Source organism: Oncorhynchus kisutch, unplaced genomic scaffold (genome assembly GCF_002021735.2).
Source record: "Oncorhynchus kisutch isolate 150728-3 unplaced genomic scaffold, Okis_V2 Okis06b-Okis10b_hom, whole genome shotgun sequence".
Lineage (NCBI taxonomy): Eukaryota > Metazoa > Chordata > Actinopteri > Salmoniformes > Salmonidae > Oncorhynchus > Oncorhynchus kisutch.
The window spans coordinates 18,455,269-18,474,377 of record NW_022261983.1 but is presented as its reverse complement, the minus strand read 5'-3'; the positions used below and the strand labels follow the sequence as shown (position 1 = coordinate 18,474,377).

Genomic DNA, 19,109 nt, shown 5'->3' with positions numbered 1-19,109 from the left:
TACCGGTTTAACACACCACAGTACTACAGGTTTAACACACCACAGTACTACCTAACACACCACAGTACTACAGGTTTAACACACCACAGTACTACCTAACACACCACAGTACTACCTGTTTAACACACCACAGTACTACCTGTTTAACACACCACAGTACTACCTGTTTAACACACCACAGTACTACCTAACACACCACAGTACTACCTAACACACCACAGTACTACCTAACACACCACAGTACTACCTAACACACCACAGTACAACCTAACACACCACAGTACTACCTAACACACCACAGTACTACCTAACACACCACAGTACAGCAGGTTTAACACACCACAGTACTACCTAACACACCACAGTACTACAGGTTTAACACACCACAGTACAACCTAACACACCACAGTACTACCTAACACACCACAGTACTACAGGTTTAACACACCACAGTACTACCTAACACACCACAGTACTACCGGTTTAACACACCACAGTACTACAGGTTTAACACACCACAGTACTACCTAACACACCACAGTACTACAGGTTTAACACACCACAGTACTACCTAACACACCACAGTACTACCTAACACACCACAGTACTACAGGTTTAACACACCACAGTACTACCTAACACACCACAGTACTACCGGTTTAACACACCACAGTACTACCTAACACACCACAGTACTACCTGTTTAACACACCACAGTACTACCTAACACACCACAGTACTACCTAACACACCACAGTACTACCTAACACACCACAGTACAACCTAACACACCACAGTACTACCTAACACACCACAGTACTACCTAACACACCACAGTACTACCTAACACACCACAGTACTACAGGTTTAACACACCACAGTACTACCTAACACACCACAGTACTACAGGTTTAACACACCACAGTACAACCTAACACACCACAGTACTACCTAACACACCACAGTACTACAGGTTTAACACACCACGGTACTACCTGTTTAACACACCACAGTACAACCTAACACACCACAGTACTACCTAACACACCACAGTACTACCTAACACACCACAGTACTACCTAACACACCACAGTACTACCTAACACACCACAGTACTACAGGTTTAACACACCACAGTACAACAGGTCCAAGTCAGTAGAATCATTTATTACAGATGTTTAATTCATTTCTTTGTTGGTAATTTAACATTAATTACAGGTTTAAAAGCTGATAGCATTTACAGAGCATACAAACTTACTGAAACACTAGAGCCAGACTTTACTAAGGCTGAGAGCATATTTACACTATAGGCTGAGAGAGGGAGGGGAGGGAGATAGAGGGAGGGAGGGAGAGAGAGAAGGAGGGGGGAGGGAGAGAGAGGGAGGGAGGGAGAGAAGGAGGGGGGAGGGAGAGAGAGGGAGGGAGGGAGAGAAGGAGGGGGGAGGGAGAGAGAGGGAGGGGGAGAGAGAGAGGAGGGGGGAGGGGGAGAGAGAGAGAAGGAGGGGGGGAGGGAGAGAGAGAGGGGGGAGGGAGAGAGAGAGGGAGGGGAGAGCATACAAACTTACTGAAACACTAGAGCCAGACTTTACTAAGGCTGAGAGCATATTTACACTATAGGCTGAGAGAGGGAGGGGGAGAGGGAGAGAAGGAGGGAGGGAGAGAGAGGGAGGGAGGGAGAGAGAGAAGGAGGGGGGAGGGAGAGAGAGGGAGGGGGAGAGAGAGAGGGAGGGGGAGAGCATACAAACTTACTGAAACACTAGAGCCAGACTTTACTAAGGCTGAGAGCATATTTACACTATAGGCTGAGAGAGGGAGGGGGAGGGAGAGAGAGGGAGGGAGGGAGAGGGAGGGAGAGAGAGGGAGGGGGAGAGAGGGAGAGGGAGAGAGAGGGAGGGGGAGAGAGGGGGGAGGGAGAGAGAAGGAGGGAGGGAGAGAGAGAGGGAGGGGGAGAGAGTGGGAGGGGGAGAGCATACAACACTAGAGCCAGACTTTACTAAGGCTGAGAGCATATTTACACTATAGGCTGAGAGAGGGAGGGGGAGGGAGAGAGAGGGAGGGGGAGAGAGGGAGAGGGAGGGAGAGAGAAGGAGGGGGGAGGGAGAGAGGGAGGGAGGGAGAGAGAAGGAGGGGGAGGGAGAGAGAAGGAGGGGGATGGAGAGAGAGGGAGGGGGAGAGAGGGGGAGGGAGAGAGAAGGAGGGGGGAGGGAGAGAGAGAGAGAGAGGGAGGGGGAGAGAGGGGGAGGGAGAGAGAGGGGGAGGGAGAGAGAGGGGGAGGGAGAGAGAGGGGGAGGGAGAGAGAGGGGGACGGGAGAGAGAGAGGGAGGGAGAGAGAGAGGAGGGAGAGAGAGGGGGAGGGAGAGAGAGTAGGAGAGAGTGAGAGCGAGAGAAAAAGCAGGGGAGATGGAGGGAGGACAACATAGTTTCAGTGTGATCTTTGCTCCATTCGTTAAACAGAATCACAACTTATTGATCTGTTTGTCTATTTATTACTGATTACATGTCTGTGTTGTAATGCGTCTCCAGGCCTTTGTGCAGTAGAACAATGAAATGTTGAGAGTCAAAGCTCTTTTATAAAGCAACAGAAACTGCTGGAGCAGGAACACTCCTCTCTCTCTACTGCTGTGTGAGAGACAGGGATCTGTGTGAGAGACAGGGATCTGCTCTCTACTGCTGCGTGAGAGACAGGGATCTGCTCTCTACTGCTGTGTGAGAGACAGAGACAGGGATCTGCTCTCTACTGCTGTGTGAGAGACAGGGATCTGCTCTCTACTGCTGTGTGAGAGACAGAGACAGGGATCTGCTCTCTACTGCTGTGTGAGAGACAGAGACAGGGATCTGCTCTCTACTGCTGTGTGAGAGACAGAGACAGGGATCTGCTCTCTACTGCTGTGTGAGAGACAGAGACAGGGATCTGCTCTCTACTGCTGTGTGAGAGACAGAGACAGGGATCTGCTCTCTACTGCTGTGTGAGAGACAGAGACGGGGATCCACACTCCTCTGGTCGTTAGCCATGCGCGAGCAGGCTGGTGAATCTAGTGGGAGGAGCCAGAGAGCTGGTCAAAACAACTGGAAAGGGAGGGGTGATTTTAGAGAGGCGGGACTACTCTCCTATCCTATCACACAGGGTGTGGGTGTGTCCTCTTTAATCAGGGTGGGTTTGTCCTCTAATCAGGGTGTTTCTGTAGGCGTGTCCTCTTTCGGAGGTGTGTCTTTCTCTGCTTCCTCTCCCGTGGGTGTGTCCTGACCAGTCTCCTCCCCTTCTGATGCAGCTGAAAGGGGTGTGTCTCCCTCAGAAGAAAGGGGTGTGTCTCCCTCTGCCTCTAGGGGCGTGTCTTGCTCAGTGGGCGTTCCCATCTCTGCTTCAGCTGTCTCTTGAATTGTTGTTTCGGTTTCAGTCTCCTCCTCCTCCTCTTCCTCCATCGCTGACCCTTCCACTTCCTCCTTTGGCTCCTTCCCTTCTCTCTTCTCTAGCCCCTCCTCCTCCTCCTCCTCCTCCTCCTCCTCCTCCTCCTCCTCCTCTCTGATAGCCGTATCAGTGCCGAGGTGTGTGTGTGAGCCGAGTGCGTGCAGGTGGTCAGCCGGGGGTAGCAGGGTCAGTGACTCGACGCTCAGAGAGTCTGTGTTGTCGTCTGTCAGTAGAGAGATGTTAGGCTGGGAGGCAGGGGTGAGGCTGGGGGCCAGGACAGACGGGACAGGGGAACAAGAACCGGTTAACTCTCCTCCTCTTCCTCCTCCCTCTCCACCGGAGGACGAAGGAGGGGTGTGCTCCAAGAACGTCTCCTCATCTGAGGAGGAAGAGGGGTTAATGTTAGCTCAACCGGTTAGCTACAGACAACTGCTATCTAAGCCTAGCATCTAGAGCTAACGATCGCTACAGACAACTGCTATCTAATCCTAGCATCTAGAGCTAACGATCGATACAGACGACTGCTATCTAAGCCTAGCATCTAGAGCTAACAATAGCTACAGACAACTGCTATATTAGCCTAGCATCTAGAGCTAACGATAGCTACAGACAACTTCTAAGCCTAGCATCTAGAGCTAACGATAGCTACAGACAACTGCTATCTAAGCCTAGCATCTAGAGCTAACAATCGCCACTATCTAAGCCTAGCATCTAGAGCTAGCATCTAGAGCTACAGACAACTGCTATCTAAGCCTAGCATAGCTACAGACGATAGCTACAGACGACTGCTATCTAAGCCTAGCATCTAGAGCTAACGATCACAACAGACAACTGCTATCTAAGCCTAGCATCCAGAACTAACGATAGCTACAGACGACTGCTATATTAGCCTAGCATCTAGAGCTAATGATAGATACAGACAACTGCTATCTAAGCCTAGCATCTAGAGCTAACGATAGCTACAGACAACTTCTAAGCCTAGCATCGAGAGCTAACGATAGCTACAGACAACTGCTATATTAGCCTAGCATCTAGAGCTAAAGATAGCTACAGACAACTGCTATATTAGCCTAGCATCTAGAGCTAACGATAGCTACAGACAACTGCTATATTAGCCTAGCATCTAGAGCTAACGATAGCTACAGACAACTGCTATATTAGCCTAGCATCTAGAGCTAAAGATAGCTACAGACAACTGCTATATTAGCCTAGCATCTAGAGCTAACGATAGCTACAGACAACTGCTATATTAGCCTAGCATCTAGAGCTAACGATAGCTACAGACAACTGCTATCTAAGCCTAGCATCTAGAGCTAACGATCGCTACAGACAACTGCTATCTAAGCCTAGCATCTAGAGCTAACGATCGCTACAGACAACTGCTATCTAAGCCTAGCATCTAGAGCTAACGATCGCTACAGACAACTGCTATCTAAGCCTAGCATCTAGAGCTAACGATCGCTACAGACAACTGCTATCTAAGCCTAGCATCTAGAGCTAACGATCGCTACAGACAACTGCTATCTAAGCCTAGCATCGAGCTATCTGTAGCTATCGTTTGCTCTAGATGCTAGGCTAATATAGCAGTTGTCTGTAGCTATATTTTGCTCTAGATGCTAGGCTAATATAGCAGTTGTCTGTAGCGATCGTTATCGCTAGATGCTAGGCTTAGATAGCAGCAAATGATCATTGAAGATATCAGACAACTGCTATCTAAGCCTAGCATCTAGAGCTAACGATCGCTACAGACAGCTGCTAAGCCTAGCATCTAGAGCTAACGATCGCTACAGACAACTGCTGTCTAAGTCTAGCATCTAGAGCTAATGATAGCTACTATCTAAGTCTAGCATCTAGAGCTGACGATAGCTACTATCTAAGTCTAGCATCTAGAGCTAACGATAGCTACTATCTAAGCCTAGCATCTAGAGCTAACAATATCTACAGACAACTTATCTAAGCCTAGCATCTAGAGCTAATGAGAGCTACTATCTAAGCCTAGAATCTAGAGCAAACAACAAAGATAACAGTTGTCTTTAGGTATTGTTAGCTCTAGCATCTAGCTAAAGACAACTGTTATATAAGCCTAGCATCTAGAGCTGACGACTGCTATCTAAGCCTAGCATCTAGAGCTAACGGTAGCTACATACGACTGCTATCTAAGCCTAGCATCTAGAGCTGACGACTGCTATCTAAGCCTAGCATCTAGAGCTAACGGTAGCTAGAGACAACTGTTATCAAAGCCTAGCACATATTGTACTGGTGTGTGTGTGTGTTACCTGTAGGGCTGTTGGCTGATATCGTACTGGCTGTAACAGAGTCACATCGTCCGGTGCTGCCTGAGGAGGGTGGGGAGGGGGAGGAGAGGGGGGACGGGCTGTGCTGAGATACACAGTGGGCCACCGCAAACCCTGCAATACAACACACACACACACACACACACACACACACACACGTACGTGTAATTATGTAAAAAAAATCTAAATAACAATTAGATTGAGTTGGTATGTCAATAAACACACGGATGCAGTACACACTGAGGTAAACAGAACAACACATTACTGAGTGCTAGACACTTAAGTCTCTCTGTCTCTGTCCCAGTCTCTCTGCCTCTGTCCCAGTCTCTCTGCCTCTGTCCCAGTCTCTCTGTCCCAGTCTCTCTGTCTCTGTCCCAGTCTCTCTGTCCCAGTCTCTCTGTCTCTGTCCCAGTCTCTCTGTCTCTGTCCCAGTCGCTCTGTCCCAGTCTCTCTGTCCCAGTCTCTCTGTCTCTGTCCCAGTCTCTCTGTCCCAGTATCTCTCTCTCCCTCTCCCAGTCTCTCTCTCTCTGGGTGCTAGACACTTAAGTCTCTCTGTCCCAGTCTCTCTGCCTCTGTCCCAGTCTCTCTGCCTCTGTCCCAGTCTCTCTGCCTCTGTCCCAGTCTCTCTGCCTCTGTCCCTGCCTCTGTCCCAGTCTCTCTGTCTCTGTCCCCGTCTCTCTGTCTCTGTCCCAGTATCTCTCCCTCTCCCAGTCTCTCTCTCTCTCTCTGGGTGCTAGACACTTAAGTCTCTCTGTCTCTGTCTGTCTCACTCTACCAGTCAATCTCTCTCTCTCCCAGTCTCTCTCTCTCCCTCCCTCTCTGGCTCTGTCCCAGTCTCTCTCTGGGTGCTAGACACTAAACAGTCTCTCTCTCTCTGGGTGCCAGACACTAAACAGTCTCTCTCTCTCTGGGTGCTAGACACTAAACAGTCTCTCTCCCTCTCTCTCTGTGTGTGTGTGCTAGACACTAAACATCCAACCTACAGAACGACATTACCCAGTGTGTGTGTTACACCCAGCTTTATTCTGAAATCGATTAAATAAAACAGTTTTTTTTTGTTGTTGAAATGTTTGGAAATGTATAAAAAAAAAAAACACAGAAATAGCTGTTTTACATAAGTATTCAGACCCTTTGCGATCAGACTCGAAATTGAACTCAGGTGCTTCCTGTTTCCATTGATCATCCTTGAGATGTTTCTACAACTTGATTGGAGTCCACCTGTGGTAAATTCAATTGATTGGACAGGATTTGGAAAGGCAAGATTGAACTCTGTGGCCTGAATGCCAAGCGTCATGTCTGGAGGAAACCTGGCACCATCCCTACGGTGAAGCATGGTGGTGGCAGCATCATGTCTGGAGGAAACCTGGTACCATCCCTATGGTGAAACATGGTGGTGGCAGCATCATGTCTGGAGGAAATCTGTCACCATCCCTACGGTGAAGCATGGTGGTGGCAGCATCATGTCTGGAGGAAACCTGGCACCATCCCTACGGTGAAGCATGGTGGTGGCAGCATCATGTCTGGAGGAAACCTGGCACCATCCCTACGGTGAAGCATGGTGGTGGCAGCATCATGTCTGGAGGAAACCTGGTACCATCCCTACGGTGAAGCATGGTGGTGGCAGCATCATGTCTGGAGGAAACCTGGCACCATCCCTACGGTGAAGCATGGTGGTGGCAGCATCATGTCTGGAGGAAACCTGGCACCATCCCTACGGTGAAGCATGGTGGTGGCAGCATCATGTCTGGAGGAAACCTGGCACCATCCCTATGGTGAAGCATGGTGGTGGCAGCATCATGCTGTGGGGATGTTTTTTCAGCGGCAGGGACTGGGAGACTAGTCAGGATCGAGGGAAAGATGAACGGAGCAAAGTACAGAGAGATCCTTGATGAAAACCTGTTCCAGAGCCCTCAGGATATCAGACTGGGGCGTAGCACACAGCCAAGACAACGCAGGAGTGGCTTCGGAACAAGTCTCTAAATGTCCATGAATGACTCAGCCAGAGTCCGGACTTTAACCTGTTCGAACATCTCTGGAGAGACTTGAGAATAGCCGTGCAGCGAAGCACCCCATCCAACCTGACAGAGCTTGAGAGGATCTGCAGAGAAGAATGGGAGAAACTCCCCAAATACAGGTGTGCCAAGCTTGTAGGGTGAAACCCAAGATGACGCAAGGCTGTAATCGCTGCCCAAGGTGCTTCAACAAAGTACTGAGTACTTTGTTGAAGGGTCTGAATATATAACTGTGATATTTCAGATATTTTTTATTTATTATACATTTGCAAAAAATAAAATGTTTTTTCCTTCATCATTATGGGGTATTGTGATGTCATTATGGGGTATTGTGATGTCATTATGGGGTATTGTGATGTCATTATGGGGTATTGTGATGTCATTACGGGGTATTGGGATGTCATTACGGGGTATTGGGATGTCATTATGGGGTATTGGGATGTCATTATGGGGTATTGGGATGTCATTACGGGGTATTGGGATGTCATTATGGGGTATTGCGATGTCATTATGGGGTATTGTGATGTCATTACGGGGTATTGGGATGTCATTACGGGGTATTGGGATGTCATTATGGGGTATTGTGATGTCATTACGGGGTATTGGGATGTCATTATGGGGTATTGTGATGTCATTACGGGGTATTGGGATGTCATTATGGGGTATTGGGATGTCATTATGGGTATTGGGATGTCATTATGGGGTATTGGGATGTCATTATGGGGTATTGTGATGTCATTATGGGGTATTGTGATGTCATTACGGGGTATTGGGATGTCATTATGGGGTATTGGGATGTCATTATGGGGTATTGGGATGTCATTATGGGGTATTGGGATGTCATTATGGGGTATTGGGATGTCATTATGGGGTATTGGGATGTCATTATGGGGTATTGTGATGTCATTATGGGGTATTGTGATGTCATTATGGGGTATTGTGATGTCATTATGGGGTATTGTGATGTCATTACGGGGTATTGGGATGTCATTACGGGGTATTGGGATGTCATTATGGGTATTGGGATGTCATTATGGGGTATTGGGATGTCATTATGGGGTATTGGGATGTCATTATGGGGTATTGGGATGTCATTATGGGGTATTGTGATGTCATTATGGGGTATTGGGATGTCATTACGGGGTATTGGGATGTCATTATGGGGTATTGGGATGTCATTATGGGGTATTGTGATGTCATTATGGGGTATTGGGATGTCATTATGGGGTATTGTGATGTCATTATGGGGTATTGGGATGGCATTATGGGGTATTGTGATGTCATTATGGGGTATTGCGATGTCATTATGGGGTATTGGGATGGCATTATGGGGTATTGTGATGTCATTATGGGGTATTGGGATGTCATTACGGGGTATTGGGATGTCATTACGGGGTATTGGGATGTCATTATGGGGTATTGGGATGTCATTACGGGGTATTGGGATGTCATTATGGGGTATTGGGATGTCATTATGGGGTATTGTGATGTCATTATGGGGTATTGTGATGTCATTATGGGGTATTGTGATGTCATTATGGGGTATTGCGATGTCATTATGGGGTATTGGGATGTCATTATGGGGTATTGGGATGCCATTATGGGGTATTGGGATGTCATTACGGGGTATTGTGATGTCATTACGGGGTATTGTGTGTAGGTTGATGAGGGGGAAAAAAACGATTGAATCCATTTTAGAATAAGGCTGTAACGTAACAAGATGTGGAGAAGGAGTCTGAATACACTGTTCACCCTACACAGATTAAGAGGAAATACCACCACTTAGTTACATAGAAACCAACCTCATTCTAGGACACTAAACCCCTTCTGTTACAGCTGAAATGATACCAACCCCATTCTAGGACACTAAACCCCTTCGGTTAAAGCTGAAATGATACCAACCCCATTCTAGGACACTAACCCCCTTCTGTTAAAGCTGAAATGATACCAACCCCATTCTAGGACACTAACCCCTTCTGTTAAAGCTGAAATGATACCAACCCCATTCTAGGACACTAAACCCCTTCTGTTAAAGCTGAAATGATCCCAACCCCATTCTAGGACACTAAACCCCTTCTGTTAAAACTGAAATGATACCAACCCCATACCAACCCCATTCTAGGACACTAAACTCCTTCTGTTACAGCTGAAATGATACAAACCCCATTCTAGGACACTAAACCCCATCTGTTAAAGCTGAAATGATACCAACCCCATTCTAGGACACTAACCCCTTCTGTTAAAGCTGAAATGATACCAACCCCATACCAACCCCATTCTAGGACACTAAACTCCTTCTGTTACAGCTGAAATGATACCAACCCCATTCTAGGACACTAAACCCCATCTGTTAAAGCTGAAATGATACCAACCCCATTCTAGGACACACTAAACCCCTTCTGTTAAAGCTGAAATGATACCAACCCCATTCTAGGACACACTAAACCCCTTCTGTTAAAGCTGAAATGATACCAACCCCATTCTAGGACACATTAAACCTCTTCGAGCTGAACATACAACTGGTGTGTTTGTTGGGGTTCATTTCCTTGTTCCTTGTCAATCATTGGCTCATTGGTGAAATGAGCATTTAGACAATATCTTTAAGTAAATCATTCATTCATTTATAAATGCAATTGAAGAGAGAAGTTGACAACAGGAACATAACGCAACATTTCCCAGTAAGTTCCAAAAAATAGAAAAAGGTCTCAAGTTGCTTTTATTAAACCCGAAGTCCAGCCCTTGTGATGTCACTGCATAACTCATTACCTTCTACTCATCAGACCAAGCCCATGCTTACACAGCTATATAAACTTACAAGAGAGGCCTAGGCAGTAAATGTCCACTACCCCAAAGTTGATTTATAGAACCCGAAGTCCAGCCCTTGTGATGTCACTGCATACCTCATTACCTTCTACTCATCAGACCAAGCCCATGCATACACAGCTATATAAAGTTGACTTATAGTGGAATGTCTGACTCGTCTCTTATCTCTTACACTCAAAATCAAATCGAATTTTATTTGTCACATACACATGGTTAGCAGATGTTAATGCGAGTGTAGCGAAATGCTTGTGCTTCTAGTTCCGACAATGCAGTAATAACCAACAAGTAATCTAACTAACAATTCCAAAACTACTGTCTTATACACAGTGTAAGGGGATAAAGAATATGTACATAAGGATATATGAATGAGTGATGGTACAGAGCAGCATAGGCAAGATACAGTAGATGATATCGGGTACAGTATAACATATGAGATGAGTATGTAAACAAAGTGGCATAGTTAAAGTGGCTAGTGATACATGTATTACATAAGGATGCAGTCGATGATATAGAGTACAGTATATACGTATGCATATGAGATGAATAATGTAGGGTAAGTAACATTATATAAGGTAGCATTGTTTAAAGTGGCTAGTGATATATTTACATCATTTCCCATCAATTCCCATTATTAAAGTGGCTGGAGTTGAGTCAGTGTCAGTGTGTTGGCAGCAGCCACTCAATGTTAGTGGTGGCTGTTTAACAGTCTGATGGCCTTGAGATAGAAGCTGTTTTTCAGTCTCTCGGTCCCAGCTTTGATGAACCTGTACTGACCTCGCCTTCTGGATGATAGCGGGGTGAACAGGCAGTGGCTCGGATGGTTGATGTCCTTGATGACCTTTATGGCCTTCCTGTAACATCGGGTGGTGTAGGTGTCCTGGAGGGCAGGTAGTTTGCCCCCGGTGATGCGTTGTGCAGACCTCACTACCCTCTGGAGAGCCTTACGGTTGAGGGCGGAGCAGTTGCCGTACCAGGCGGTGATACAGCCCGCCAGGATGCTCTCGATTGTGCATCTGTAGAAGTTTGTGAGTGCTTTTGGTGACAAGCCGAATTTCTTCAGCCTCCTGAGGTTGAAGAGGCGCTGCTGCGCCTTCTTCACGATGCTGTCTGTGTGAGTGGACCAATTCAGTTTGTCTGTGATGTGTATGCCGAGGAACTTAAAACTTGCTACCCTCTCCACTACTGTTCCATCGATGTGGATAGGGGGGTGTTCCCTCTGCTGTTTCCTGAAGTCCACAATCATCTCCTTAGTTTTGTTGACGTTGAGTGTGAGGTTATTTTCCTGACACCACACTCCGAGGGCCCTCACCTCCTCCCTGTAGGCCGTCTCGTCGTTGTTGGTAATCAAGCCTACCACTGTTGTGTCGTCCGCAAACTTGCTAATTGAGTTGGAGGCGTGCGTGGCCACGCAGTCGTGGGTGAACAGGGAGTACAGGAGAGGGCTCAGAACGCACCCTTGTGGGGCCCCAGTGTTGAGGATCAGCGGGGAGGAGATGTTGTTGCCTACCCTCACCACCTGGGGGCGGCCCGTCAGGAAGTCCAGTACCCAGTTGCACAGGGCGGGGTCGAGACCCAGGGTCTCGAGCTTGATGACAAGCTTGGAGGGTACTATGGTGTTGAATGCCGAGCTGTAGTCGATGAACAGCATTCTCACATAGGTATTCCTCTTGTCCAGATGGGTTAGGGCAGTGTGGTTGAGATTGCATCGTCTGTGGACCTATTTGGGCAGTAAGCAAATTGGAGTGGGTCTAGGGTGTCAGGTAGGGTGGAGGTGATATGGTCCTTGACTAGTCTCTCAAAGCACTTCATGATGACGGAAGTGAGTGCTACGGGGCGGTAGTCGTTTAGCTCAGTTACCTTAGCTTTCTTGGGAACAGGAACAATGGTGGCCCTCTTGAAGCATGTGGGAACAGCAGACTGGTATAGGGATTGATTGAATATGTCCGTAAACACACCGGCCAGCTGGTCTGCGCATGCTCTGAGAGCGCGGCTGGGGATGCCGTCTGGGCCTGCAGCCTTGCGAGGGTTAACACGTTTAAATGTCTTACTCACCTCGGCTGCAGTGAAGGAGAGACCGCATGTTTTCGTTGCAGGCCGTGGCACTGTATTGTCCTCAAAGCGGCCAAAAAAGTTATTTAGTCTGCCTGGGAGCAAGACATCCTGGTCTGTGATTGGGCTGGATTTCTTCCTGTAGTCCGTGATTGACTGTAGACCCTGCCACATGCCTCTTGTGTCTGAGCCGTTGAATTGAGATTCTACTTTGTCTCTGTACTGACGCTTAGCTTGTTTGATAGCCTTGCGGAGGGAATAGCTGCACTGTTTGTATTCGGTCATGTTACCAGACACCTTGCCCTGATTAAAAGCAGTGGTTCGCGCTTTCAGTTTCACGCGAATGCTGCCATCAATCCACGGTTTCTAGTTAGGGAATGTTTTAATCGTTGCTATGGGAACGACATCTTCAACGCACGTTCTAATGAACTCGCACACCGAATCAGCGTATTCGTCAATATTGTTATCTGACGCAATACGAAACATCTCCCAGTCCACGTGATGGAAGCAGTCTTGGAGTTTGGAATCAGCTTGGTCGGACCAGCGTTGGACAGACCTCAGCGTGGGAGCTTCTTGTTTTAGTTTCTGTCTGTAGGCAGGGATCAGCAAAATGGAGTCGTGGTCAGCTTTTCCGAAAGGGGGGCCGGGGCAGGGCCTTATATGCGTTGCGGAAGTTAGAGTAACAATGATCCAAGGTCTTTCCACCCCTGGTTGCGCAATCGATATGCTGATAAAATTTAGGGAGTCTTGTTTTCAGATTAGCCTTGTTAAAATCCCCAGCTACAATAACTGCAGCCTCAGGATATGTGGTTTCCAGTTTTCCGTTGAGGTGTCTGCTTAGTGTGTGTGTGTGTGTGTGTGTGTGTGTGTGTGTGTGTGTGTGTGTGTGTTGTTAAAATCCCCAGCTACTTTTATTTTTTTTTTACCTTTATTTAACTAGGCAAGTCAGTTAAGAACAAATTCTTATATTCAATAACGGCCTGGGAACAGTGGGTTAACTGCCTGTTCAGGGGCAGAACGACAGATTTGTACCTTGTCAGCTCGGGGGTTTGAACTCACAACCTTCCGGTTACTAGTCCAACGCTCTAACCACTAGGCTACCCTGCCGCTAGGCTACCCTGCCGCCCCCTGCCGCCCCCGGAGGCTACAATGAATGCAGCCTCCGGATAAATCGTTTCCAGTTTGCAAAGAGTTAAATAAAGTTCGTTCAGAGCCATCGATGTGTCTGCTTGGGGGGATATATACACGGCTGTGATTATAATCGAAGAGAATTCTCTTGGTAGATAATGCGGTCTACATTTGATTGTGAGGAATTCTAAATCAGGTGAACAGAAGGATGAGTTCCTGTATGTTTCTTTCATCACACCATGTCTCGTTAGCCATAAGGCATACGCCCCCCGCTCCTCTTCTGACCAGAAAGATGTTTGTTTCTGTCGGCGCGATGCGTGGAGAAACCCGTTGGCTGCACCGCCTCGGATAGCGTCTCTCCAGTGAGCCATGTTTCCGTGAAGCAAAGAACGTTACAGTCTCTGATGTCCCTCTGGAATGCTACCCTTGCTCGGATTTCATCAACCTGGTTGTCAAGAGACTGGACATTGGCAAGAAGAATGCTAGGGAGTGGTGCACGGTGTGCCCGTCTCCGGAGTCTGACCAGAAGACCGCCTCGTTTCCCTCTTTTTCGGAGTCGTTTTTTTGGGTCGATGCATGGGATCCACTCCGTTGTCCTGTTTGTAAGGCAGAACACAGGATCCGCGTCGCGAAAAACATATTCTTGGTCGTACTGATGGTGAGTTGACGCTGATCTTATATTCAGTAGTTCTTCTCGACTGTATGTAATGAAACCTAAGATGACCTGGGGTACTAGTGTAAGAAATAACACGTAAAAAAACAAAAAACTGCATAGTTTCCTAGGAACGCGAAGCGAGGCGGACATCTCTGACGGCGGCCGGAAGTTGCTCCTACCTACTGCAGAGTTCTGTCTTCACAGCCACACATTTCTCAGACAGTTTCTTTATAAGAGGTAGAGAGACTAGAAAACCACTGGAACAATATTACACCTCTATAATAATATATAATATATATATATAGTTAATCTGTAGTCTAGGACCCTATACATGTAAGGGGGAGGAGTCTTATAGCCCCTCCCCTTCTATTAATACAACATAATCAATTATTCTAATACATCATGACCCCTAGGTGAACCCCTGACATGTTTCTGTACATTATCATTTGGTGCAGCCCCTATCATGACCCCTAGGTGAACCCCTGACATGCTTCTGTACATTATCATTTGGTGCAGCCCCTATCATGACCCCTAGGTGAACCCCTGACATGCTTCTGTACATTATCATTTGGTGCAGCCCCTATCATGACCCCTAGGTGAACCCCTGACATGCTTCTGTACATTATCATTTGGTGCAGCCCCTATCATGACCCCTAGGTGAACCCCTGACATGCTTCTGTACATTATCATTTGGTGCAGCCCCTATCATGACCCCTAGGTGAACCCCTGACATGCTTCTGTACATTATCATTTGGTGCAGCCCCTATCATGACCCCTAGGTGAACCCCTGACATGCTTCTGTACATTATCATTTGGTGCAGCCCCTATCATGACCCCTAGGTGAACCCCTGACATGCTTCTGTACATTATCATTTGGTGCAGCCCCTATCATGACCCCTAGGTGAACCCCTGACATGCTTCTGTACATTATCATTTGGTGCAGCCCCTATCATGACCCCTAGGTGAACCCCTGACATGTTTCTGTACATTATCATTTGGTGCAGCCCCTATCATGACCCCTAGGTGAACCCCTGACATGCTTCTGTACATTATCATTTGGTGCAGCCCCTATCATGACCCCTAGGTGAACCCCTGACATGCTTCTGTACATTATCATTTGGTGCAGCCCCTATCATGACCCCTAGGTGAACCCCTGACATGCTTCTGTACATTATCATTTGGTGCAGCCCCTATCATGACCCCTAGGTGAACCCCTGACATGCTTCTGTACATTATCATTTGGTGCAGCCCCTATCATGACCCCTAGGTGAACCCCTGACATGCTTCTGTACATTATCATTTGGTGCAGCCCCTATCATGACCCCTAGGTGAACCCCTGACATGCTTCTGTACATTATCATTTGGTGCAGCCCCTATCATGACCCCTAGGTGAACCCCTGACATGCTTCTGTACATTATCGTGTGTAACAGGAAGTGAATGTACAGTAGGTAGGTGTGTAACAGGAAGTGAATGTACAGTAGGTAGGTGTGTAACAGGAAGTGAATGTACAGTAGGTGTGTAACAGGAAGTGAATGTACAGTAGGTGTGTAACAGGAAGTGAATGTACAGTAGGTGTGTAACAGGAAGTGAATGTACAGTAGGTGTGTAACGGGAAGTGAATGTACAGTAGGTGTGTAACGGGAAGTGAATGTACAGTAGGTAGTTGTGTAACAGGAAATAGGTGTGTAACAGGAAGTGAATGTACAGTAGGTGTGTAACAGGAAGTGTGTATTACCTGGAACTTTGTCAACGGAGGCGAACACAGATCTCTGTGCGGTGGGGTCGTTGGGCGCTCGACGCGATTGGTCGTAGAAGCGGAAAGGGAGTTGACCGCCGGCAGCAGTGTTTCCTGTCTGGCCGAAGCCCAGAACCTCTGACGAACTGGGCTGGACAGGAAGGTCTAGTAACGCTGGAACACACAGAGATGTTAGAGAGGGAGGTGTCCTCTGAGTGGCTTTCTCTCTCTGTCTCTCTCCGGGTGTGTAGAGAGGGAGGTGTGTCCTCTGAGTGGCTTTCTCTCCCTGTCTCTCTCTCCTGGTGTGTCTCCCTGTCAAATCTCTCTCTCTACGGGTGTGTCTCCCTGTCAAATCTCTCTCTCTACGGGTATGTCTCAATCTTTCTCTCTCCCCGTCCACCTCGCTCTCTCTCCCAGTCACTCTCTCTCCCCCCAGGCACTCTCTCTCTCTCCCCAGGCACTCTCTCTCTCTCCCCAGGCACTCTCTCTCTCTCCCCAGGCACTCTCTCTCTCTCCCCAGGCACTCTCTCTCTCTCCCCCAGGCACTCTCTCTCTCTCCCCAGGCACTCTCTCTCTCTCCCCAGGCACTCTCTCTCTCTCCCCAGGCACTCTCTCTCTCTCCCCAGGCACTCTCTCTCTCTCCCCAGGCACTCTCTCTCTCTCTCCCCAGGCACTCGCTCTCTCTCCCCAGTCACTCGCTCTCTCCCCCCAGTCACTCTCTCTCTCTCCCCAGTCACTCTCTCTCTCCCTGTCACTCTCTCTCTCCCTGTCACTCTCTCTCTCCCTGTCACTCTCTCTCTCCCTGTCACTCTCTCTCTCCCTGTCACTCTCTCTATCCCTGTCACTCTCTCTATCCTCTGTCTCTACCTGCTATCCTCTGTCTCTCTCTCTACCTGCTATCCTCTGTCTCTCCCTCTACCTGCTATCCTCTATCTCTCCCTCTACCTGCTATCCTCTGTCTGTCTCTACCTGCTATCCTCTGTCTCTCTCTCTACCTGCTATCCTCTGTCTCTCTCTCTCTCTAGCTGATATCCTCTGTCTCTCTCTCTCTCTACCTGCTATCCTCTGTCTCTCTCTCTACCTGCTATCCTCTGTCTCTCTCTCTACCTGCTATCCTCTGTCTCTCTCTCTACCTGCTATCCTCTGTCTCTCTCTCTACCTGCTATCCTCTGTCTCTCTCTCTCTCTAGCTGATATCCTCTGTGTCTCTCTCTACCTGCTATCCTCTGTCTCTCTCTCTACCTGCTATCCTCTGTCTCTGTCTGCTATCCTCTGTCTCTGTCTCTGTCTGCTATCCTCTGTCTCTACCTGCTATCCTCTGTCTCTGTCTCTACCTGCTATCCTCTGTCTCTCTCTCTACCTGCTATCCTCTGTCTCTCTCTCTACCTGCTATCCTCTGTCTCTCTCTCTACCTGCTATCCTCTGTGTCTCTCTCTCTACCTGCTATCCTCGGTCTCTCTCTCTACCTGCTATCCTCTGTGTCTCTCTCTCTACCTGCTATCCTCGGTCTCTCTCTCTACCTGCTATCCTCTGTGTCTCTCTCTCTACCTGATATCCTCTGTGTCTCTCTCTCTCTACCTGATATCCTCTGTGTCTCTCTCTACCTGCTATCCTCTGCTCCTCTCTACCTGCTATCCTCTCTCTCTACCTGCTATCTCTGTCTCTCTCTACCTGCTATCCTCTGTGTCTCTCTCTCTACCTGCTATCCTCTGTGTCTCTCTCTCTACCTGCTATCCTCTGTGTCTCTCTCTCTACCTGCTATCCTCTGTGTCTCTCTCTCTACCTGCTATCCTCTGTGTCTCTCTCTACCTGCTATCCTCTGTGTCTCTCTCTACCTGCTATCCTCTGTGTCTCTCTCTACCTGCTATCCTCTGTGTCTCTCTCTCTACCTGCTATCCTCTGTGTCTCTCTCTCTACCTGCTATCCTCTGTGTCTTCATACGTCTGGCCTGTATCCTGCCCTTGGCCAGGCGTTGCTTAGCGATGATGCAGCGGATGTGGTCGGCGAATATGAAGTTTGCCTGCAGGATGGGGAGGGGCTTGGCGTGGGGGTTGGATGAGGGTTTGTGGATGATAATGTTTAAAGCTCTGCTGTCATCCTCTACCCCAGACACCTGCATGTCCTGGGGGGGGGAAGAGAGAGAGAGATGGTGTTACAGTCTTGTAATGTCAGGTGCAAACGGAGAGAGAGAGAGGAGACAGAGACGGAGACAGAGAGAGAGAGAGTGTTAAAACACTGTATATATATATATATAATATGACATTTGTAATGTCTTTACTGTTTTGAAACTTCTGTATGTGTAATGTTTACTGTTAATTTATATTGTTTATTTCACTTTATATATTCACTTTATATATTATCTACCTCACTTGCTTGGCAATGTTAACACGTTTCCCATGCCAATAAAGCCCTTGAATTGAATTGAGAGAGAGAGAGAGAGAGAAAGAGAGAAAGAGAGAAAGAGAGAGAGAAAGAGAGAAAGACAGAGAGAGAGAGAGAGACAGAGACAGAGAGAGAGACAGAGACAGAGAGAGAGACAGAGAGAGCAGAGAGAGACAGAGAGAGAGACAGGAGAGAGAGGAGAGAACAGAGAGAGAGAGAGAAGACAGAGACAGAGAGAGAGAGAGAGACGAGAAGAGAGAGAGGAGACAGAGAGAAGAGAGAGAGAGAGAGACAGAGAGAGACGAGAGAGAGAGAGAGACGAGAGAGAGAGAGAGACATAGAGAGAGAGAGGCAGAGAGAGGGGAGAAAAAAAACAGAGAGAGAGAGAGACGCAGAGAGGAGAGAGAGACAGAGAGAGAGAGAGAGACAGAGAGAAGGAAGAGAGAGAGAGACAGAGAGAGAGAGAGACACGAGAGAGAGATGAGAAGAGACAGAGAGAGAGGAGAGAGGACAAGAGAGAGAGAGAGACAGAGAGAGAGACAGAGAGAGAGACAGAGACAGAGAGAGAGACAGAGAGAGAAGACAGAGACCAGGAGAGAGAGAGAGACAGAGAGAGAGAGAGAGA

General features: G+C 47.9%; 1 protein-coding gene across 1 annotated transcript in view; it reads right to left on the bottom strand.

Moving 5' to 3' along the window:
- Positions 1-2,911: 2,911 nt before the first annotated feature.
- The window catches only part of LOC109887099 (C-type lectin domain containing 16A), a 95,776-nt gene continuing 79,578 nt past the window's right edge, over positions 2,912-19,109 (bottom strand). The window contains 4 exon segments of the mRNA XM_031814020.1: positions 2,912-3,785; positions 5,683-5,814; positions 16,104-16,277; positions 18,020-18,224. Of these exon segments, the coding sequence (XP_031669880.1) occupies positions 3,169-3,785; positions 5,683-5,814; positions 16,104-16,277; positions 18,020-18,224 (1,128 nt within the window). The 3' untranslated portion in view covers positions 2,912-3,168.